At 33.3% G+C, this 21,544-nt stretch overlaps 1 protein-coding gene across 1 annotated transcript in view; it reads right to left on the bottom strand.

The window, feature by feature from the left end:
* Positions 1-18,952: 18,952 nt before the first annotated feature.
* LOC107470828 (BURP domain protein RD22) overlaps positions 18,953-21,544 on the bottom strand; it is a gene marked incomplete in the record, with an annotated part of 4,588 nt that continues 1,996 nt past the window's right edge. Inside the window, 2 exon segments of the mRNA XM_052255689.1 lie at positions 18,953-19,806; positions 21,428-21,544. Coding sequence (XP_052111649.1) covers positions 19,325-19,806; positions 21,428-21,544 — 599 coding nt within the window.

Here is a 21,544-nt window from a genome sequence, read left to right as displayed (position 1 = left end):
AACAGTGGAGTTTCTACACACCATAGATTAAGGTGTAGAGCTCTGCTGTACCTCGAGTATTAATGCAAAGTACTATTGTTCTTCTATTCAATTCACGCTTATTCTTATTCTAAGATATCCATTCGCACCCAAGAACCTGATGAATGTGATGATTATGTGACGCTCATCACCATTCTCGCTTATGAACGTGTGCCTGACAACCACTTTCGTTCTACATGCAAATAAGCTTGAATGAATATCTCTTGGATTCCTTAATCAGAATCTTCGTGGTATAAGCTAGAATCCATTGGCAGCATTCTTGAGAATCTAGAAAGTCTAAACCTTGTCTGTGGTATTCCGAGTAGGATTCAGGGATTGAATGACTGTGACGAGCTTCAAACTTGCGATTGTAGGGCGTGGTGACAACGCAAAAGGATAGTAAATCCTATTCCTACATGATCGAGAACCGACAGATGATTAGCCGTGCTGTGAGAGCGCACCTGGACCATTTTCACTGAGAGGACGGATGGTAGCCATTGACAACGGTGATATCCCAACATACAGCTTGCCATGGAAAGGAGTAAGAATGATTGGATGAAAGCAGTAGGAAAGTAGAGATTCAGAAGGAACACACTATCTTCATGCGCTTATCTGAAATTCCCATCAATGAATTACATAAGTATCTCTATCTTTATTTTATGCTTTATTTATCTTTATATTCGAAAACCATTATAACCATTAGAATCTACCTGACTGAGATTTACAAGATGACCATAGCTTGCTTCATACCAACAATCTCCGTGGGATCGACCCTTACTCACGTAAGGTTTATTACTTGGATGACCCAGTGCACTTGCTGGTTAGTTGTGCGAAGTTGTGAAGAATGTGTGTGAACCATAGTATTGTGCACCAAGTTTTTGGAGCCATTGATAGGAATTGTTCAAGTTGTAAAAACTATGAGTCACAATTTTTCTTATCAATGTTCTCAGAAGAATTAAAACTTATCAACTTAGTTCTAAAGTTTGCAAATCTTTGTTCACAACGAGTCTAAAGTAACTAATTTCCGATGTCTCAACTCCTCAGTTTCTCTTTAATTAACCAACCACCAATGTCTTGGTCGATCGACAAATTAAAAAGGTTAAGTTCAAAAATTTGATTCAATTTCTCAAAAAGAAAACATAATTTTTGAGAATTGTCCTAATTTGGATTATATGTCAGGTAACCTAAACTAGGATAATAAAAAATCATATGTTGCCGCACGCTTATAAAATCCCCTACATCAAGTTGATTTAAAAAGTTATGTGAAAGAGTTTTCAAGCACGATTTGAAAATCAGTTCTATCGAATCAGTAAACAAATCTAAGATGGGATTAGCACCCTTGTCGATGCTACTAATCCTTTATTGATGAAGAACGAAATACTCAATCATAAACAGATTAATACAAAGCTTTAAATTAAAATATGATAGTTTTCAGTGGCTAAGAGAATGAGGGTTGAATCTTAGCCCCTTTTTTTTTGCTTGGTTACACTTGCTGGTCTTTGAGGAGACTTTTTTATTTTTGTCTCGTCCCTAGCCATGAGACTTTTATTTTTGTCTCGTCACTTGGCACGAGATATTTTTCAGTTTTAGCTCCTGTGCAATAGAAATAGAAATGGAGTAGAAGAGAGAGAAAATTACACTCAGATATATCCTGGTTCAGCTGCTAAGTGTAGTGCAGCCTACATTAAGTCTCCATCACAACAATGATGGAATTTTACTATAATCTTCTTGATTACAGACTGTAAAGTGCTAACCCAACTTACAAGAGGATTTCCACAGAATCATAACACACAACACATATGTACAAAGGAACTCTAAGGACATCTATGGCTTTTTCTTTTAATTTTGCACTCTCTGCCTTTTTTCGCTCTATTGCTTTTTCATACAAACCTCACTTGTTTGTCTTTTTCCATGAGACTCAAGACATGACAAAATTAAACAAAAAAATACAAAACAGAATACATTGAAGGAGAAGAACATATGTTAGCTTAGGTAGCTCTGAGAACTCTGTGCCTTGCACTCTCACTCCTTTCTCCTTCCTTCAACCCATGGCTGTTCTCTCTTTTTATAGAAGAGGGAAGCCTCTACCTTTGAAGCCAAAAACCAAGCCAACTTCTTCTTCTCCAAGAACAAAACCGGTTCGACCAGAGAGAGAGAAGAGATAACCCATGCAAAACCTAACATACAATTATCTCTAGTTCTTCCTTGGTCATCACTCTTCATCAATCCGAGCACTTCATCATTGGCTTGCTCTCCAAGATGAATTTCTGGCCCTTGATGCTTCATGATGATGATAGCTTCATCTGCTCCAATCTCTGCCTTTACCATCACGTAGCCACCCTAGCTACTTCATGTGGTGGTTGAGCAGAATCAGAGATAAGGCATCCTTCCAAGAATCTTTACCTTGCTGGCCGAGATCTTCTTCATCCATTTTTGGTATGAAGAAGCTAAGATCTCATCACAAAATCTTACCATAACTAATGAGAATCTTAGCCACAACATACTTTTCTTTTTCTTTTTCGTGCCATCATTTTGATGGTCTTGTAGCGTGCTTCTTTTTCTCTTCGGTGGTTATGCTTAGCTTCCATGGTTTCTCTGTGTTATGACCGAAGGTTAGAAGCAGAGAGAGAAGAAGGGAAAGTATGGTCATTAACTAAAGGATTTAGACAAAATAAATTAAATGACCACTTCCCTTTTGTTTCTTGGTAGCGTGCCTTCCATTAAGGCCATCAATCAAATCAGTAAAATTTTCTCTCTCATAGTTCCAATGCATTTATTAACTTCACTCTAACAAAATTTGAATTCCATCACATGGTGAAGTGTGAGATCCGTTGAAGGCATAAAGCAATAACAACATTTGCTTTCCTGATTAATTGTTTTTGGATCATGCATTGGGTGTATAGCAAAACATGATTAACTTGGGCTTGTAGCAATAATGGATCAATTTGGTCCAACAAAGCAAAATAATTCAGCCACTCATTCATAAGATTATTTTGCACAAGACTGGAGCTTGATTTTATTTGGGCTTGCACCAGAATTCTTTTATTTTTGGCCCAAACATACCTGCATAGCAAAAATTAATTTAACATATGTGAATTAATATTTTTGCTATTGATCAAAGTAATAATGTTTAGTCATCATAAATATTAGCTTAGAGTTTTCCAAACTCATCAATCTCCCCCTTGATGACAAACATTATTAAAATTGAAATGGAAAGAAATTTAAGATTGAGTAAAGAATACTCCCTTTGAAGATTTATATTTCTCTCCCTTTCTAATTGTCACATGGCTCCCCCTTAATATATGCTGTTTTACCAAGGGTAGTTCCAACTTGTAATAATTTTATCAAGCCTAAGGCAACAATGTTATTCAACATATAAAATTTTGTGATATTGAATGGCTTGATTTATGAGCAGAGTTGAATGATAATCAAAACTCATTTGTTATCAATAATGTGATTTTCTACTCAATCACACAACATAATTAACCAACAAAATAAATTGTTGTTTTAAAATATTTTCCAATCAAATCAAAGCAACATACTTATGGTAAGAAAATATTTTTAATCCTGATATGATCACATCAATTTCAACATTTATTTTCATACCTAATGCTTAAAGGAACTACCAAAAATAAAGTATTCATCAAACATGTTTACCAAGATAAATCAGAATATTCCTATTCCACTAGTAGCAAGCATATTCATCAAGATAAATCCATCATAAGAATACATGTTAACAACCAATTAACAACTAGGCAGCCATATACTTAAAACAAATGCATCACAATTATAGTCAACCAAGCATTATTAGTATGCATTATCAAGCATCAGGTGTATCCTTTTAATAAGGGTGATCATAAACTCTCAAAAGAGAATTTCATCCCCTGTTTTCTAGTTTTAATTTTCAGCACTTTCTCCCCCTTTTTTCATCAAATGGGCACCTGCAAAAAGATTTTGACATAGGAGATAGATTATGCAAAAAATAACCCAAAAGTATCCACAAAGTATCACAGAATTATAGTACTAACAATATCCAACCCAACAAAACAAAGTATCAAATTGAGCCTAAGTATGCCAATATCAAAATAAAGAAAGTAGTAATTAATCATCTGAGAGATTAAAATCAGATTCTTCAGCGCCTTCTTCACTACCAACTCACAGCTCCTTCTCCAAGTTTTCCAGCATCAGACTTACTCTATCTTTACATCTCATCTAAGCCATTTCATTTTCATAGGCTAGCTTGCGAGCCGCCCTATGAGATTGCACCATTAGCTCAGACATATTTGAGAATTCAGTGAGAATTTTCTTTATTGATTCGGTTACTTTGGAGGATTCAGGCTGACTCTCAAAGTCACTATTCGAAGGCATGAATTTCTTACCCTTGGTTCCTTTAACAGCTCCTCCTCCTTTGATCATAGAGACTTTGTTTTCTACATCCTCATTTGTTAAATCTACCTTAAAGTACTCAAAAATACACGTGAGAAATATTCCATAAGGTAAATTAGCCTTTTTGGTACTTTTTACAGACTCCCACATATGTCTAATCATGAGGTATGCAAAGGAAATAGGAGATGAGGTAACAAGAGCAAATATTATGAGAGAATCAGATACTGTTACCCTGTTATGAGAACCACTCTGTGGGGTCAAAATGTGAGTTATGATACGGTGCAGCAGTGAATTGGTTGGTCCAAGAGCTTTGTGAGTAGGAACAGTGCCGTCTAATCCAGACAGATTTTCACAAATATGTGGAAGAGCTTGCTTGTATGTAACCCCAACGTGTGCATCCTATTTGTTAGTCATGTATACACTTGGTCCTTCATCCGTGTAGCCAAGGGCAGAGCTGATGGTCTCAGTGTTCAGAGTGATATGCACATGCTTCACATAGGAGTGAATACTACCATCAATCAATCTCAGATTAGAATAAAATTGCCTCACCAACCCTAGATAAACCATTTTGTGAATGAGAAGCAATGTGAACTATTTGAGATTGTCAAACAGAGGATGTAAGTTGATCTCTTTGGCAGCCAGAGAATCAAGATTCACCAAGTATGAGAGACACAGATGTCTCTTTTCCAATACCTCCTGGTGGAATTCATAGAATGCACATGTAGAAAACCTTGAAGGATCATATTGAGAATGTGGCTTGTGAAATCTGTTCTTGAATTCCAATGATCCAAGGTTTACGGGTTTCCTGGTCTCGTGCAACATGAAACCTTTGGTCTTTTGAGAGCTCCTTCCGGAAGTGGCTTTCTTCGATGGAGAAGGTGGTGGTGATGGAATCGGTGAAGTGTGTGATTCTTCCTCTTGTTCAATGCTAGATTCCTTATTCTTTTCACTTTTCCTCTTTCCAGAGAATTTCTGGGCTATTACTTTGTGCCTCATGGATTCGGGTTGCTTGGTGGGAGGTGAGGGAGAAGAAGAAGAAGTGGAATAAATATGAATGTGGGTGTGAGTTTGGGGAATGGAAGGTTTTGAGAGAGACGAATTCTTTCACTCTTTCTAGGTGTAGTTTTCTTTTTCATTATGTGAAGAAGATGAATGGAGATGGAAGTTGAAGAGAAGGCCGAAGGGTGAGGTGAGTGAAGGGAGGTTAGAAAGGCATTAAATGCTGATTGGAAAGAGATAGTGGAGGAAGTTAATGACCATCAAGGAGCGCGGTTATTAACCAGGGTGGTTTTCAAGAATTTAAAAAAGTGGTTTCCTTGAATCAAGGGATTAGTTGAAAGGAAAGATTTGATTTGACACCATGTTTCTTCCAATAAGATTTGATGAGACAACAAGGAGATTGTGATTTTCAAAAAATTGATGAATTAACAAAACGGTCATGGTGGGGTCAAAGATATTTGGTATGGCCCATGAAAATTAAATTATGCGCAGCCCCCCTTGATCACATCCCTTCCCACACTTCTATTTTTATCTTGTCTATTCCTACGAGACAAAACTGAACAGAATCAAAATTTCACAAATTATCAACAGAAACAAGATCAATCATTCCCAAACTTTTTCTTAGTGAACAGAATCTGTCTTCACAGAGGGGTTCTGTAAAAATATCAGCAAGTTAGTCTTCAGATTTTACAAATTGAATATCAATAGTACCCTTTTGCACATGTACTCTAATAAAATGATATTTAATCTCAATGTGCTTTGTTCTTGAGTGCAGAACAAGATTTTTTGAAATATTTATAGCACTCATGTTATCACAAAATAATGGTATACTATTGATCTTTAATTTGTAATCTTCCAACTGTGTTTTTAACCAAATTAATTGTGAGCAACATGCAGATGCAGAAACATATTCAGCTTCAGCTGTGGATAGAACCACGGTTGCTTGTTTTTTGCTTGACCACACGTTGAGTGATCTCCCAAGGAAGCAACACATGCCGGATGTGCTCCTTCTATCCACCCTATCTCCCACATAATCTGCATCACAAAATCCTACTGCACAAAAATCATCAGATTTTGGATACCATAAGCCATAATCACTAGTTCCCTTAATGTATATAATGATGCATTTAACGGCTGTAAAATGAGATTCTTTTGGGTGCGATTGAAATCTTGAACATACACCTACACTTTGAACAATATCCGGTCTAGAGGAGGTAAGATATATTAGTGAACTAATCATTCCTCTATACAGTGTTTCATCCACATCTTTGCCACCATCATCCTTTTCAAGTTTAGTGTTTGGATGCATTGGTGTTTCCATTGGTTTAGAATTTTCTAGGCCAAACTTTTTGATAAGTTCTTTTGCATACTTTCCTTGGTGAATAAAGGTACCACTAGGAGTTTGTTTAATTTGGAGGCCAAAAAAGAAAGTAAGCTCTCCCATTAAACTCATCTCAAACTCACTAGTCATGAGTTTTCCAAACTCTTCACACAAGGACTCATTGGCCGATCCAAACACAATGTCATCTACATAAACTTGAACTAGGAGAATATCATCATTAGATGCTTTAATGAATAAAGTTGTATCCGTGGCACCCCTTTGAAATTGATTTTCTAATAGAAAGGCACTAAGCCTTTCATACCAAGCCCTTGGAGCTTGCCTAAGGCCATAAAGAGCCTTTGAAAGTTTGAAAACATGATTTGGAAAATCCTTATGTTCAAAACCGGGGGATTGAGTCACATATACTTCTCTATCAATAAAGCCATTAAGGAAAGCACATTTAACATCCATTTGAAACATTTTAAAACCCTTATGGGCAGCATAGGCAAGAAGCAATCTAATTGCTTCCATTCTAGCTACCGGAGTAAAAGACTCATCAAAATCTATACCCTCTTCTTGATCGTAACATTGGGCCACTAATCTAGCCTTGCTACGAACAACTTGTCCATCCTCACCAAGTTTATTTTTAAAGACCCACTTAGTACCCGTAACTTTCTTACCATCCGGATGAGGTACTAGTGTCCAAACCTCATTCTTGTCGAATTGAGCAAGCTCTTCTTGCATGGCTTTCACCCATGATGGATCTTTAAGAGCTTATTTGACATTGTTGGGTTCCAATTGTGACAAGAGTGTAAAATTGCTTGGTTCGGATTGTCTTTTGGTTGAGGATCTTGTTGTCACACATTGAGAGGGATCTCCAATGATAAAGTCATGAGAGTAACCCCTCATAGACTTCCATTCTCTATATGTTGAGCTTTGATGAGCTTCTGTGGGTCTCACAGTTTCAGTTTCTCTTGCTGGCTCAGGAGACAAAATAGAAATATCTCCTCCATTCGAACGAGATAAAACTGGACTGTCAGATTCTTCATTTTGGGCAGACTTGGGATTTTGTTTGCTTGTTCCAGCTTCTTCACAATCTGAATTATTATCTATCACAGCACTAGGAATTAAATTAGAATCACAAAAAGTAACATGTATGAATTCCTCTATAGTTCTATGATTTTTGAGGTAAATTCTATAGGCTTTACTAGTAGTGGAGTATCCAACAAACATGCCCTCATATGATTTTGGATCAAATTTGCAAAGATTTTCTTTATTATTAAGCACAAAACACTTGCATCCAAAAACATGGAAATGCTTAAGATTTGGAGGGGTTCTTTTCCATAGCTCATAAGGAGTTTTCTTTAACCCTTTTCTAATAATGGTCCTATTCAAAATATAACATGCTGTATTTACAACTTCAGCCCATAGAAACTTTGGAACCTCATTCTCACATAACATAGCCCTAGTCATTTTTTGAAGACTTCTATTCCTTCTTTCAACAACCCCATTTTGTTGAGGTGTTCTAGGGCATGAAAAATTGTGAGTAATTCCAAAGTCATCACAGAAGTTTTCAAAGTCTTGGTTTTCAAATTCTTTTCCATGATCACTCCTTAAATAAGCCACTTTTAAATCTTTTTTATTTTGAATTTTCTTGCAAAGAGTTGAGAAAGCATGAAATGCATCATTTTTATGAGCAAGAAAAAGTACCCAACCAAATCTAGAGTAATCATCTACCACTACCAAACCATAGTGTTTACCTCCTAGACTTTGAGTTCTTGTTGGATCAAAAAGATCAATGTGTAACATCTCTAATGACCTTTTAGTTGAAATTCCATCTTTTGGTTTAAAAGAGGATTTAACTTTTTTCCTAATTGACAAGCATCACAAGTAAAATCCTTATCAAATTTGATTTTAGGAATTCCTCTAACCAGATTTTTCTTTACTAGCTTAGAAATTTGGTACATGCTAGCATGACCCAACTTTCTATGCCATAGCCATTTTTCAGATTCAAGAGAAGTAAAACATATTATATTTTGTTCTTTCAAGTCCTCAAGAGTTAAACCATACACATTGTTGCATCTTTTAGCTTCAAAAAGAATATCCCCAGTTTTTTCACAAACAACCAAACACACAAACTTTCTAAAAATAATTTCAAATCCTAAATCACACAATTAGCTTACACTAAGTAAATTATGTTCAAACCATTTACAAGAAGAACATCATTTATACAAGATGAAAAGCTTTTACCAACTTTTCCAACGGCCACTATCTTTCCTTTACCATCATCACCGAAAGTGACAAGTCCTCTATCATATTCATCAAGCTTTATGAAGAAGGTTGTTTTTCCGGTCATGTGCCTAGAGCATCCGCTGTCCATGTACCACATATTTTCCTTCTGTTTGGATGCTAGGCATACCTACAAAATAAGCTCAAGTGACCTTAGGTATCCAAATTTTCTTGGATCTTTTCACGTTAAACCATCTCATATGACCCAAACCATTGTAATCAAAAATAACTTTGTAAACTTTATCACCAATCATTCTTTCACCAAAAAAATATTGAATGGAAAAGTGTCTATTTCGGTTGCATAGTCTACAAAATGTTGGAGTTGCTGATTTGTTAAAGTAGGTGGGATCTTGAAACCTTGTGTCATTAGAAGATGAAGCTTTATTTTCAAAAGAAGGTTTCTCATCAGATTTGTAAAACCCTAAACCAGCTTTATCAAAGAGTGATTTTTGACTAGCCAATATTTGATTTAAATTTTCAGAACTTTGAGTAAACTTGGCTAAGTCATTTTCCAGATTTTTAATCTTTTTCAGCAACTCTTCATTCTCCTTAAAACAATTTACATATACAACAACAGAATGGTTACTTTCACAACTTCTAAGTTGGGCTTTTAACTGCTTATTTTCTTCAACAAGATCACAAGCAGTTTCGGCCTCCCTTAGCTTTTCCTTGAGAAAATCATTTTCAACTTTAAGGATGGTGATTTGTTGTTCAAGATATTGGTTATCAAGCAAAAAAACTCTTATTTTTTCAGAAAGGTGGTCTATCATAAGATGAAGATCTTCAGTGTTAGGATTGTGAAAGACTACCTGATCTATGTGATCTGCCATGAGACATGGTTGTGACTTGGTCTCGGATTCCTCATCATCATCATCTGAGTCATTTTCCAAATCTTCCCATGAAGCCATCAGTATCTTCTTCTTTCCCCTTTTTAGTTTCTCCTCCTTCTTTAACTTGGGACAATCAGATTTGAAGTGCCACATTTCCTTGCAGTTGTAACAAGTTACTTTGCTAAGGTCTTTCTTCATTTTCCTTGAGCTGCTGCCTTTGCCTTTGTACTTCACCATTTTTCTGAATTTTTGGCAAACAACACGAATTCATTTTCAGATGAGTTATCACTGGATTCATTATCTAGGGGGTTAGTTACAGAAGAAAAGGCAATTCCTTTCTTTTTTGACTCTTTCTTTAAATAAGTATTTTCAAAAGCAAGAAGGTTTCCTCTCAAATCATCACATGTCATGGAATCAAGGCTGCTACTCTCAGAAATAATTAGAGCTTTTGTTTCCCACTCTTTAGTGAGACATCTCAACACTCTTCTCACAAGCACAGAATCGAATGTGTTATTCCCATAGCATCCAAGCCAACAATGATGGAGTTGAACCGTTTGAACAGTTCATCAATAGATTCTCCTTCCTTCATTACAAACATTTCATATTCTCTGTTCAACATGTCTATCCGAGTCTTTTTCACAATGGTGGTTCCTTCATAAGTGATTTACAGTTTGTCCCAGATTTCCTTTGCTGTTGTGCATCGTGATACCCGTCGATATTCCTCGGAGCTAATAGCACAGTTGAGTATATTTACAGCCTTGGCATTTAGTTTTACCTTCTTTCTATCTTCCTCGGTCCAGCTTGCTTCTGGTTTAAGAGTGACTACTCCTTCAGCACTTGTATTAGTTGGAAATTGAGGACCTTCTAGAATGATCTTCCAAAGTCTGTAGTCTACTGCTTGCACAAAGATTTTCATTCTCTTCTTCTAATAGGTATAGTTTTTCCCATTAAAAAGAGGTGGTCTGTTGCTTGACTGTCCTTCTGTAAGATTGTAGGACACCAGATTTGAGTCACTGCTTTCTGCCATCTGGATCTTTTCTCCAAGCTGCAAAGCTTGATATCTTTGAGCCCAAGCTCTGATACCAATTGATGGTTTTTAGTGGCTAAGAGAAGGGGGTTGAATCTAAGCCCCCTTTTTTTCGCTTGGTTACACTTGCTGGTCTTTGAGGAGACTTTTTTTTGTCTCGTCCCTAGCTACGAGACTTTTACTTTTGTCTCGTCACTTGGCACGAGATATTTTTCAGTTTTAGTTCTTGTGCAGTAGAAACAGAAATAGAATAGAAGAGAGAGAAAATTACACTCAGATATATCCTGGTTCAGCTGCTAAGTGCAGTGCAGCCTACATCCAGTCTCCATCACAACAATGATGGAATTTCACTATAATCTTCTTGATTACAGACTGTAAAGTGCTAACCCAACTTACAAGGAGATTCCCACAGAATCATGACACACAACACAGATGTACAAAGGAACTCTAAGGACATCTATGGCTTTTTCTTTTAATTTTGCACTCTCTGCCTTTTTCCGCTCTATGGCTTTTTCATACAAACCTCACTTGTTTGCCTTTTTTCATGAGACTCAAGACATGACAAAATTAAACAGAAAAATACAAAATAGAATACATTGAAGGAAAATAACATATGTTAGCTTAGGTAGCTTTGAGAACTCTGTGTCTTGCACTATCACTCCTTTCTCCTTGCTTCAACCCGTGGCTGTTCTCTCTTTTTATAGAAGAGGGAAGCCTCCACCTTTGAAGCTAAAAACCAAGCCAACTTCTTCTTCTCCAAGAACAAAACCGGTTCGGCCAGAGAGAGAGAAGAGATAACCCATGCAAAACCCAACATGCAATTACCTCTAGTCCTTCCTTGGTCATCACTCTTCATCAATCCGAGCGCTTCATCCTTGGCTTGCTCTCCAAGATGAATTTCTAGCTCTTGATGCTTCATGATAATGATAGCTTCATCTGCCCCAATCTCTGCCTCTACCATCACGTAGCCACCCTAGCTACTTCCTGTGGTGGTTGAGCAGAATCAGAGACAAGCCATCATTCCAAGAATCTTCACCTTATTGGCCGAGATCTTCTTCAACCATTTATGGTATGAAGAAGCTAAGATCTCATCACAAAATCTTATCATAAGTAATGAGAATCTTAGCCACAGCATACTTTTCTTTTTCTTTTTTGTGCCATCATTTTGATGGTCTTGTAGCGTGCTTCTTTTTTTCTTCGGTGGCTATGCTTAGCTTCTATGGTTTCTCTGTGTTATGACTGAAGGTTAGAAACAGAAAGAGAAGAAGGGAAAGTATGATCATTAACTAAAAGATTTAGACAAAATAAATTAAATGACCATTTCCCTTTTGTTTCTTGGTAGCGTGCCTTCCATTAAGGCCATCAATCAAATCAATGAAATTTTCTCTCTCATAGTTCCAATGCATTTATTAACTTCACTCTAATAAAATTTGAATTCCATCACATGGTGAAGTGTGAGATCCGTTGAAGGCAGAAAGCAATAACAACATTTACTTTCCTGATTAATTGTTTTTGGATCATGCATTCGGTGTATAGCAAAACATGATTAACTTGGGCTTGTAGCAATAATGGATCAATTTGGCCCAACAAAGCAAAATAATTCAGCCACTCATTCATAAGATAATTTTGCACAAGGCTGGAGCTTGATTTTATTTGGGCTTGCACCATAATTCTTTTATTTTCGGCCCAAACATACCTGCATAGCAAAAATTAATTTAACATATGTGAATTAATATTTTTGCTATTGATCAAAGTAATAATGTTTAGTCATCACAAATATTAGCTTAGAGTTTTCCAAACTCATCAAGAGAAAACTTAGATTAATAAACCATTGAAACACAAATAGAGCTCATAACCCTTTGACAGAGGATTAGTGACTCATGCTTGTTGTAAAATCAAAAGTGGAGTGTCCTCCGTCGCTCTTTTTGCTTGTGAATATAATTCACTTATTTATACCTAGGTTGCTTCTAATTTAAAATTTAAAACCTACTCTTATCATAATCATAATAATTAAGATAATCTCTAATAAATTCAAATCCTGAAATTCAAAACAGAAAGCTAATTTGATTACATAATCTTCTCAAATCTTCAATTTGAATTTGAATCTCTAAGACGGGGCCTTTTGGTATTAATCCCTAGGAGGTAGCTTGTGATCAGTGCGTGGCATGCTGGTTTCACTGTGTAGCACACCTTCTTGAGCCTTGAGTTGGGGTGTGGCCCGCCCTTCTATGTACGTGGCACACCTAACTGAGAAATAGACTTGTGTGTACACATACGATGACAAATTTTCTTGGAGGACGTGGCACGTCCTGCTGTCTTATGGAATGCTTAGGTCATATTCTCCTTGAGCAATGCATGTCTTGGGGCTTATAACACGCCCTAAATTTCTTTCCTTTAAGCGTGGCACACCCTGTACCATCAGCATGGCACGCTGTGTGCAAGATTCTGATCTTAGGCGTACGCACCTTAGTGTGTGTAGGCACACTAGGCAAATTTTGGGGCTGGTGCGCTCATGCGTACGCATGCAATGAAACACACTTTCTGATGTGTGCGTACGCACTTTAGTATGCATACGCATACCTTCTGCTCTTATCACAGTTTTGTTGCGTTGCTCCTTTGATCATTCTTTATTTTGTTCTTTGATTTGATTTATTTTTAACTGAATTTTCTTGAAAATACTAAGTAAACATCTTAGTAGCAAGAGATACTAAAAAGTAATGAGATTAGAAGATAAAACTATAATTAATTCTACGAAAACAAGGATTAAAAACAAGAAAAATAACTAATGTGAATGGATTTAGATTGTTCCAGACGTAATCGAGCTAAAAGTTCCTTTGTGTACTTACTTTAAGTGAGATGCACTTGTCATGATGCATAAAATCTACCTCCAAACCTAGAAAATAATAAAACCTTCTTAAGTCCTTTAATGGAAAAATCATATTCAGTTAGTAATAATGGACTCAATTCTGAAGAGCTTGAACATGTAAATCAAAATATCATCAATATATATTAACGTAAATGTGACAATTTGAGGCATATTTTTAACAAATAGTGCAATGTTTCTAAACCGATTCGGATCAACATTTTAACTGGACAAGCAAACGAACCTGTCAAATTTGAAAAATTCGATTAAATTCGGTCTAAATCGAGAATCGAACTGAATTGCTTGACGTCAGCACGCGCATCACTAAAATTTCAAAAATTTAGAGTATATGTTAGGCGTTGGGGTTCAAACTTGAGACATTCAAGTTATAAAGGAGCCTGCAAACCACTAGGACAAGTTTACTTTTTGTATTATATATATGGTGTTTTTTTATAAATATATTACTAACTATTAGACATATCCTAATTAATAACTTAAGATATTTTTTATCTTTTTATTCTAATGAATAGTGTTTATATTAATTTAATTTATTTTTTATTTTATATTTAATCTTTTTTAAATTAATGTTTTTAATTATATAATTATTAAAATAAAAATTTAACTTTGTTAAATATCTATAAATTAAAAAAGATAAGTAAAAAATTTTTATTAATCATAATATATTTTTGTTATTGATAACTATATGACATATATTAATATTAATATTTTTCAACATATATTTGAATAATGTAATAGATAATATATTAATTAATTAATGAATTAGAAAATAAGTTAGTTTAATATAAAAATTAAATTTTATATAATTATTTAATTATGACCAGATCAATCGGTTAAACCTGTGATCTACCGGTTAAACCAGTAACCTAGTGACCCAGTGACCTAGCTGGATCGATTTTTTCTTGATAGCAAAGACCCATTTACAACCAACTATGGTTGCATGAGGAGGAGGATTAACTAGAGTCTACGTTTGACATCTTTGAAGTGTTGAAACTTATTATTCATTGTTGTCTTCTAATAAGGACAACTCAAGGCTTGTTGGATATTTTTTGGTGTATGATACAGCAGGTCAGTGTTTGAAGTGGATGATGTAGCTAAAAAAGTTCTAGAGTTGAGTGTTTCTATTTTAGTATGTGTGGTCATAGGATGTATATTGATAGAAGTATGAGGAGGAGAAGATAGATGTTGGTGAAAAAACCTAATTTTTATACCAGGAATTTGGATCAAGTTAGATTGATTTGGTAGTTTAGAGTTGTGTTGGTCAATAGTTTCTAAATTTGGATGAGTTGACTTGCTTTCTATGATTTTTTTTCTAAGCTTTTTGGACGTAGAAGAGTCAAGGTTAAGGGATAAAGGTGTGTTGGTGGATTGGCTAGTAATTAGATCAGAGTGGAGCTCAGGATTAGGGACAATATCATTGTGGTGAAGAGGAATAGTTTCTCTAAGAGATTTTGGTTCAGGATTCGGAATGTGAATAGTATGAGAATTGCTAAAAATTCTTGGAGTTTTATATATTGAAGGTAAAGGTATGACTGAAGTATTAGATTTCATCTGAGACTGAAGAGATCAGAAGCATCAAGAGAAGAAGAGGTTGTAAAAAGAGAGTTATAAGAAAAAATAGATTCATGAAAAGATACATTTCTTGCTAAATATATCTTTTCATCTTTTGAGAAACATTTATATCCCTTATGATTAATATCATATCCAAAAAAAATACAAAGCTAAGATTTATAGTCAAATTTTCTTTTGTTATAAGGTCTAAGTAAAGGATAATAAGCACATCCAAAAATCCTTAAAAAAAATTCATAATCATGTTTCTTATTAAATAACATTTCATATAGACTTTTGAAATATAAAATTGATGTAGACAATCTATTTACAAGGTATATAGCTATAACAAAAGCAAAATCCTAGAATTTAAGAGACATAGATGTAGTAACAAGAAGGATAATCCTGTTTCAGTAATGTATCTATGTTTTCTCTCAACACTACTTTGTTAATGAATATAAAGACATGATAAACGACAATAAATGCCATGTTCGGTTAAAAAATAGTAAAAGACTTTGACAAAAATTCGTCCATGATCACTTTACATAGATTTAAGTTTAAAACATGTATGGATCTAGATTAGACTCATAATACCATGTTGTGACTTCTTGAGAAGAAGAAATTAAGAACTAAAAGTGATTAACGATAATAAATAAAAGAACAAAAAACGTAGGGAGAGAATTCTTATTTCTTGAATAATACTTTTCATATGATTCTAATAAAAGCATTATATTACACCAGTATAAGGACCTAAGATATATATTAGTACAAGAGCCTTGCATCTTGCTCAAAATATCTATAACTACTAACTAATCATAATAGTTTTTCTAAATAATTCTTAACAATATTCCTAATTGACTTTACCCAAGCTATGTTATATGCTATGCATGCCTTGACAATTTTTTGTACACACAAAAAAAATTATTATATTGAAGTCTTTGAACTTTATAAAAGACATATAAATCTTTTCGTCATATTTTTTAGGATTTATTTGTTCAAATAAAAAAATAGATTTTATTAAGATAAAAATTTATATGTCTTATATTTATAAAGTTTTAGATATTTCAATCTAATAAAAATTTTTGAAAAAATATATTCAAAAATTTTTTTAAAATCTTGTTTAAATATATATTCAAAAAAAAATTAAAGACCAATACATGTGATGGTCCAGCCCAACTAACTAATGGTCCAAAGTTAACTACAATTAATAATAATTGTATTACAATACCAAAAAAAAAAAATTATTACAAAAACCATGCTTAACACCTAACCCACAGTAATATCATCAGCTAAATTGGAGCTCACAGAACCCGAATTGTACTCGTCCAGTGTTCGCGTGTCTCTTTCTCTGTAGTTCTAGCGGGCTGAAATAATAAAGCTTAACTATCATAGCACATATATAGCACACACCTTCTTAATTTTAAAAATAATGTGGCATATTAAAACAATGTTGGCAATGGTGACGCTATAGGGAAGTGTCGGCAAGTAGAATTTAGGGTTATGGCACTACTAGATAACACAATGGGTAAGGGTTACTTCTAATGGCAGAAACACTTTTAATCTCTTGGATTGATAAATTCACATACTTTATTGTATTGATTAGAGTAATCTTCAAGCAAGTGAGAGTGAAAATGAAGATCCATCACTTACATAATTTATCTATCTTGAAGAATAATAGATAGATAATTGCATTGTTTATTATAAAATATATTTTAATTAATGCATAATATTATTTAATAATATAATAACTTATTCTAAAGTATAAGTAATTCGTAAAAAAATGAGAATATATGATTTAAAATTTAAGATTTAGAATGATATCTATTTTCATTTATTTTGAATAGTTTCATATGTATAATTTAATTTCAAATGAAAGATAAAAGATTTTGATTAATTGTTTCTTATGAAGATTGAAGATAGATTCATTTTTATTAAGTTTTGTAGGGATGTAAAATTAAAACTAGAAAAGATTTAGAAAATAAGATCTAAAAAAAATGAAAGAATATTTGGGTTGAAAGATATGATAAAAATAACTTGGAGGGAAAGCATATGATTTTTGTTTCCTATAAATAGAGGATTGGGGTGTTTTACATTTTCAACTTTTACTCTCAAATTCTATTGTGTTCTTATTTCTCTCTTCCTTGCTAAGTTTGTTTTAGGTTGTTAGGATAGATTGATCCCTTTGAATTATTCTATTAAACTTTAGTTTTTCTTTTTTTTTTAATTTAATAAATTATGCAATTATTCTATTTGTTAATGATTGTTTTCAGGAGTCATGAACGTAACCTAAGAATTAATTTATGGTTTTAAGGTAGCGCTTGTTTTGAGGTATTGAGAGAGAGACTGAGAGATTGAGACTGAATATTATGTTTGTTGGTTCAGAGACTGGTACTAAAATTTCTGTCTCTATATCTAAAATTTCAGTATTTCAGTATCTCCAAAAAGTAGGAACACAGGAGAAATTTTTAAAAATGGAGACTGAAATTTTAATAACATTTTTTACCTAAAATATCCTCATTTCAATTAATTAATTCCAATTTTACTCTTTATGCATATTAAATTAGAGTTTCATTCTTGTTTCAATTTCTGTCTCCCATTTTGCACCAAATAGAATACTGATTTCAATTTCTATCTCTTAGTTTCTGTCTCTTAATTTCAGTCTTTCCGTCTCTGTCTCTCCACCAAACGCTACCTAATTGATGAATAATGCAAATTTATCTATTAGAAGAAGTTAAACAAATAATTGCCATAAGTTAAAGTATAGGCTGGGCATGCTTATGTGGTCTTATAAATTCTAGTTATTTATCACTAATAATTTAGATTTAAATAAACTACAGTTAATCATTAACCTGATTAATCTAATTAGGAGGGTCGTTGCACTTGAGTTATCAAGATGCAATTATAGTTAACTAAGAGAGATCCAACCATAATTATATATTACATTAGGAAAAGCAGGGTTGAACAATTGGTAGTATAGAGTTTAAGATATTAGGCAGGGGCGAAGCTACCTATAAGGAAAGGAAAGGGCAATCGCCCTCTAATTTTAATTTTTTACATATAAATTATACGTAATTTTAGTTTAATCTCCTTTAAAATTGTATTTTAATTTTATTTTATTGTGTAAATATTTTTGGCCTCCCTCTAATATTTTATCTAACTCCGCTCCTGATATTAGGTGAAGTTATATCCTAACTCCTACTATTGATCTATTGTTTCTTTATTTTATAATTTTTATTTTTGATATTTTGTTATTTTTCAAATTAATCATCTTATTGAGTAGTCTAAATAGATGAATTAAATTGAATTAGTATTTGAATTAGTCTTCAAGCTAAGAGAATGACAATTTTTTATTTACTTTTTATTACTTGTAATTTTATGCAATTGTCAAAACTGAGTTTTATAAATTTGATAACAATTTTAAGCCAATTGAATGAAAAAATCTATCAAAATTAAACCTATTTAAAGTAAATTGGATTGGATTGAATATTATTTGATTTATAATGGAATTTTGAATCAAGAAATAAATTACTTTTAGTACTTGCGAGTTGTGAGCGTGCGTGTTTTTTTTTTCAGGAGAATACACAGCCAAACTTACACAACATTTTTTAATAACAGTTTTCCATGCATATATATCTGTAGGAGAACAATAATGATGAAGCCACAATAATTAATATATCATATAATATGAAGTATAAATGTTCATAAAATACATATGATGATATATCATATATCATATATCGTATCTAAATTCTACATAATAATATAAGCTAGGTAATGTGCAAGAAAACCACACGAAACACTAGCAAGATTATATATATATAATGGTAGCTATTTACATAAAAATATTTTTGTGTAAAAATGATAGTCAATAATTATTAAAATTACGTCGTGTGAATATCAATCTTAACTATCATTTTTACATAAAAATATTTTTATGTAAATAAGTACTATACGAATTCCAAAAAAAAAACATCCAAATCAAGTTCTATTAGTTATTATTCATAAGCTTACATTAAATGGCACATCTACTTGGAAACCCAGACAACATGATCCTCAGGAAGGAAGTGGCACACTGGTGTTCCAGGCTTAACTTTCAGCACTTGAAAAGCCAAATGCTTGGGGTTCCATCCAGAGGTATCGGTGTGGCAGACGGCGGCGGCTTTAACTCTGCTTCCATCAGCACCCTCCAAAGGCACCTTGAAAGCCATGATAGTTTCTGTTTTGTGGCAATAAAACACAGCATAAGGATAATTTTGTTTGTGGCACACAACAGCTTTATTCCCATGGTTTATCTTCTTCACACCGGCTGCAACCTTGTAACTCTGCAGCTTTGTTTCTTTGCTTATTTCGGTAGACACTAGATCAACATTTTTTCCAAGTTTCGATGTGCTGAAATCTACCATAGATTCTAATGAAGTTGCACAATACTTTTCTTCACCTTTAATTCCAAAGGCAATGGAAGATGAAGCAGCAGCAGACAAGAAAAGGATAAAGGTAATGGAAAGTGCTTTGATTTATCTTTTTCAACGGCAGGGTGAGGAGCTGCCACCAGAAATTGCTGCAGGGATGTGTTCAAAAAAAGATATAGTAGAAAATAGTACTTTAGGATTGAAATGATTTTGGATTGATGCATACTTTTTTTTTAAGTAGACTATGCAACTCTTTGCAAGAGATCTATTTTGTTGATATTTTGCTAAATACATTTTGGTTTGCGGATATTTTTCTGATTTTGTCACAAGTTTATCTTCTATTTGTGAATACAATCAATCCTAAAATAATTAGAAATCCAAAGAACAGAACTTGATAATATTATAGAAAATTTTATGTGATTTCATAAATAAAAACCCAAAATTCTGCGTTTCTTTTTTTTTTCTTAACTTGGCGGCGGTTTTAAACTGCCAAAAAGACTAAAAAAATAAGACAGTTGTCTCAGAGATTGCGGCGGTTCGAAACCGCCCGTAAATATGTGCACAAACCAGTCCTTAACTGCGGCGGTTGTAACATAGCCGCAAAATTAATTCAAAATTGAAAAAACTTAAATGATTGGCGGCGATTTTTAAACTGCTGGTAAACAAGATGACAATCGTAGAATTCAAAATTTGCGGCGATTTTTTGAACACATGCCGCAAAATGTATATTTAACGGCTGTTATATCGGTGGTTGCTGGTAACCGCCGTTGAACTCACTCCCAACGCTCATAACCAGGGCAGTGTCTATAGCCGCCAGCAAACTATTTTGTGACAGTTTAAAACCGCCGCTAAAAAGAGAAAAAAGCGCCGCTAGGCTCCACTTTTGCTGTAGTGTGAATATACATTTGTATATTGCTTTTGATCTATTTTGCTGGCATTCTTGAATTAACGGCTATTAAAAATTAAGTGTGTGTCTTAATTTAATTTTCAAAAAATGAAATACTTAATATGACTTAATGACAGGTCAACAATTTATAGTCAAATTTATTTATAAAAATATACGCGTCAGTCATTTGATTCTTAAAATTTAAAAAATTTAATCGGATTAAATTATTTTTTACACAAATTGTTTTTATTTTTTTTCATAAGCCTTAAATTTTTTATTTTTCTTTAATCTATCTACTCAATTTAATCTTATTTATTAAACCTTGTCATCCAAGCAAAATTCTTTTTTAATAGAATAATAGAAAAATAATATATCGTTAATTTTAAATAACAACTTATGTACATTTACTTTTACATAAAGTTATGATAATTAAAATTATTAGATGATAATTTAATCAAATATATTAAATTATTTAAAAATTTTTAATTATTTAAAAATTTTAGGTATACATTAAAATTAATTATTAATATAAAATATATATTTAAAATATAAATATATATTAAAAATAAATTAAATAATACGTATATTTGTGACTAATTTTTATAATTAATTTTAGTATATAAATAATATTTTTATTATTTTTTATATTATAAAAAGGATATCATTTTTACCCATATATTATTTACATATAACAAATATTTAAGAAAATTAAGTTAATCTTGTGAAAAATGTATTTTGCACGTAATATTTTCATTTTTTTTCAATATTATTTTTATTATAAAATAAACGATCTTAACTCTTTTAGACTTTACACATAATTCATGTGTATTTTGTACCTGGGGCATGGACGCTAACTCCACCTTTGCCACCAACGTTGACATTGGTCCCTTTTCCGGTGTTAACGTGGACCCCTCCGTGGCCAACGTTGACTGCAGTGGCCCCGGGCTTTC

The sequence above is a fragment of the Arachis duranensis genome, chromosome 10, assembly GCF_000817695.3.
Source record: "Arachis duranensis cultivar V14167 chromosome 10, aradu.V14167.gnm2.J7QH, whole genome shotgun sequence".
Taxonomy (NCBI): Eukaryota; Viridiplantae; Streptophyta; class Magnoliopsida; order Fabales; family Fabaceae; genus Arachis; species Arachis duranensis.
Note: the sequence above shows the minus strand (reverse complement) of the source record. Positions and strands in the feature narration are given on the sequence as shown.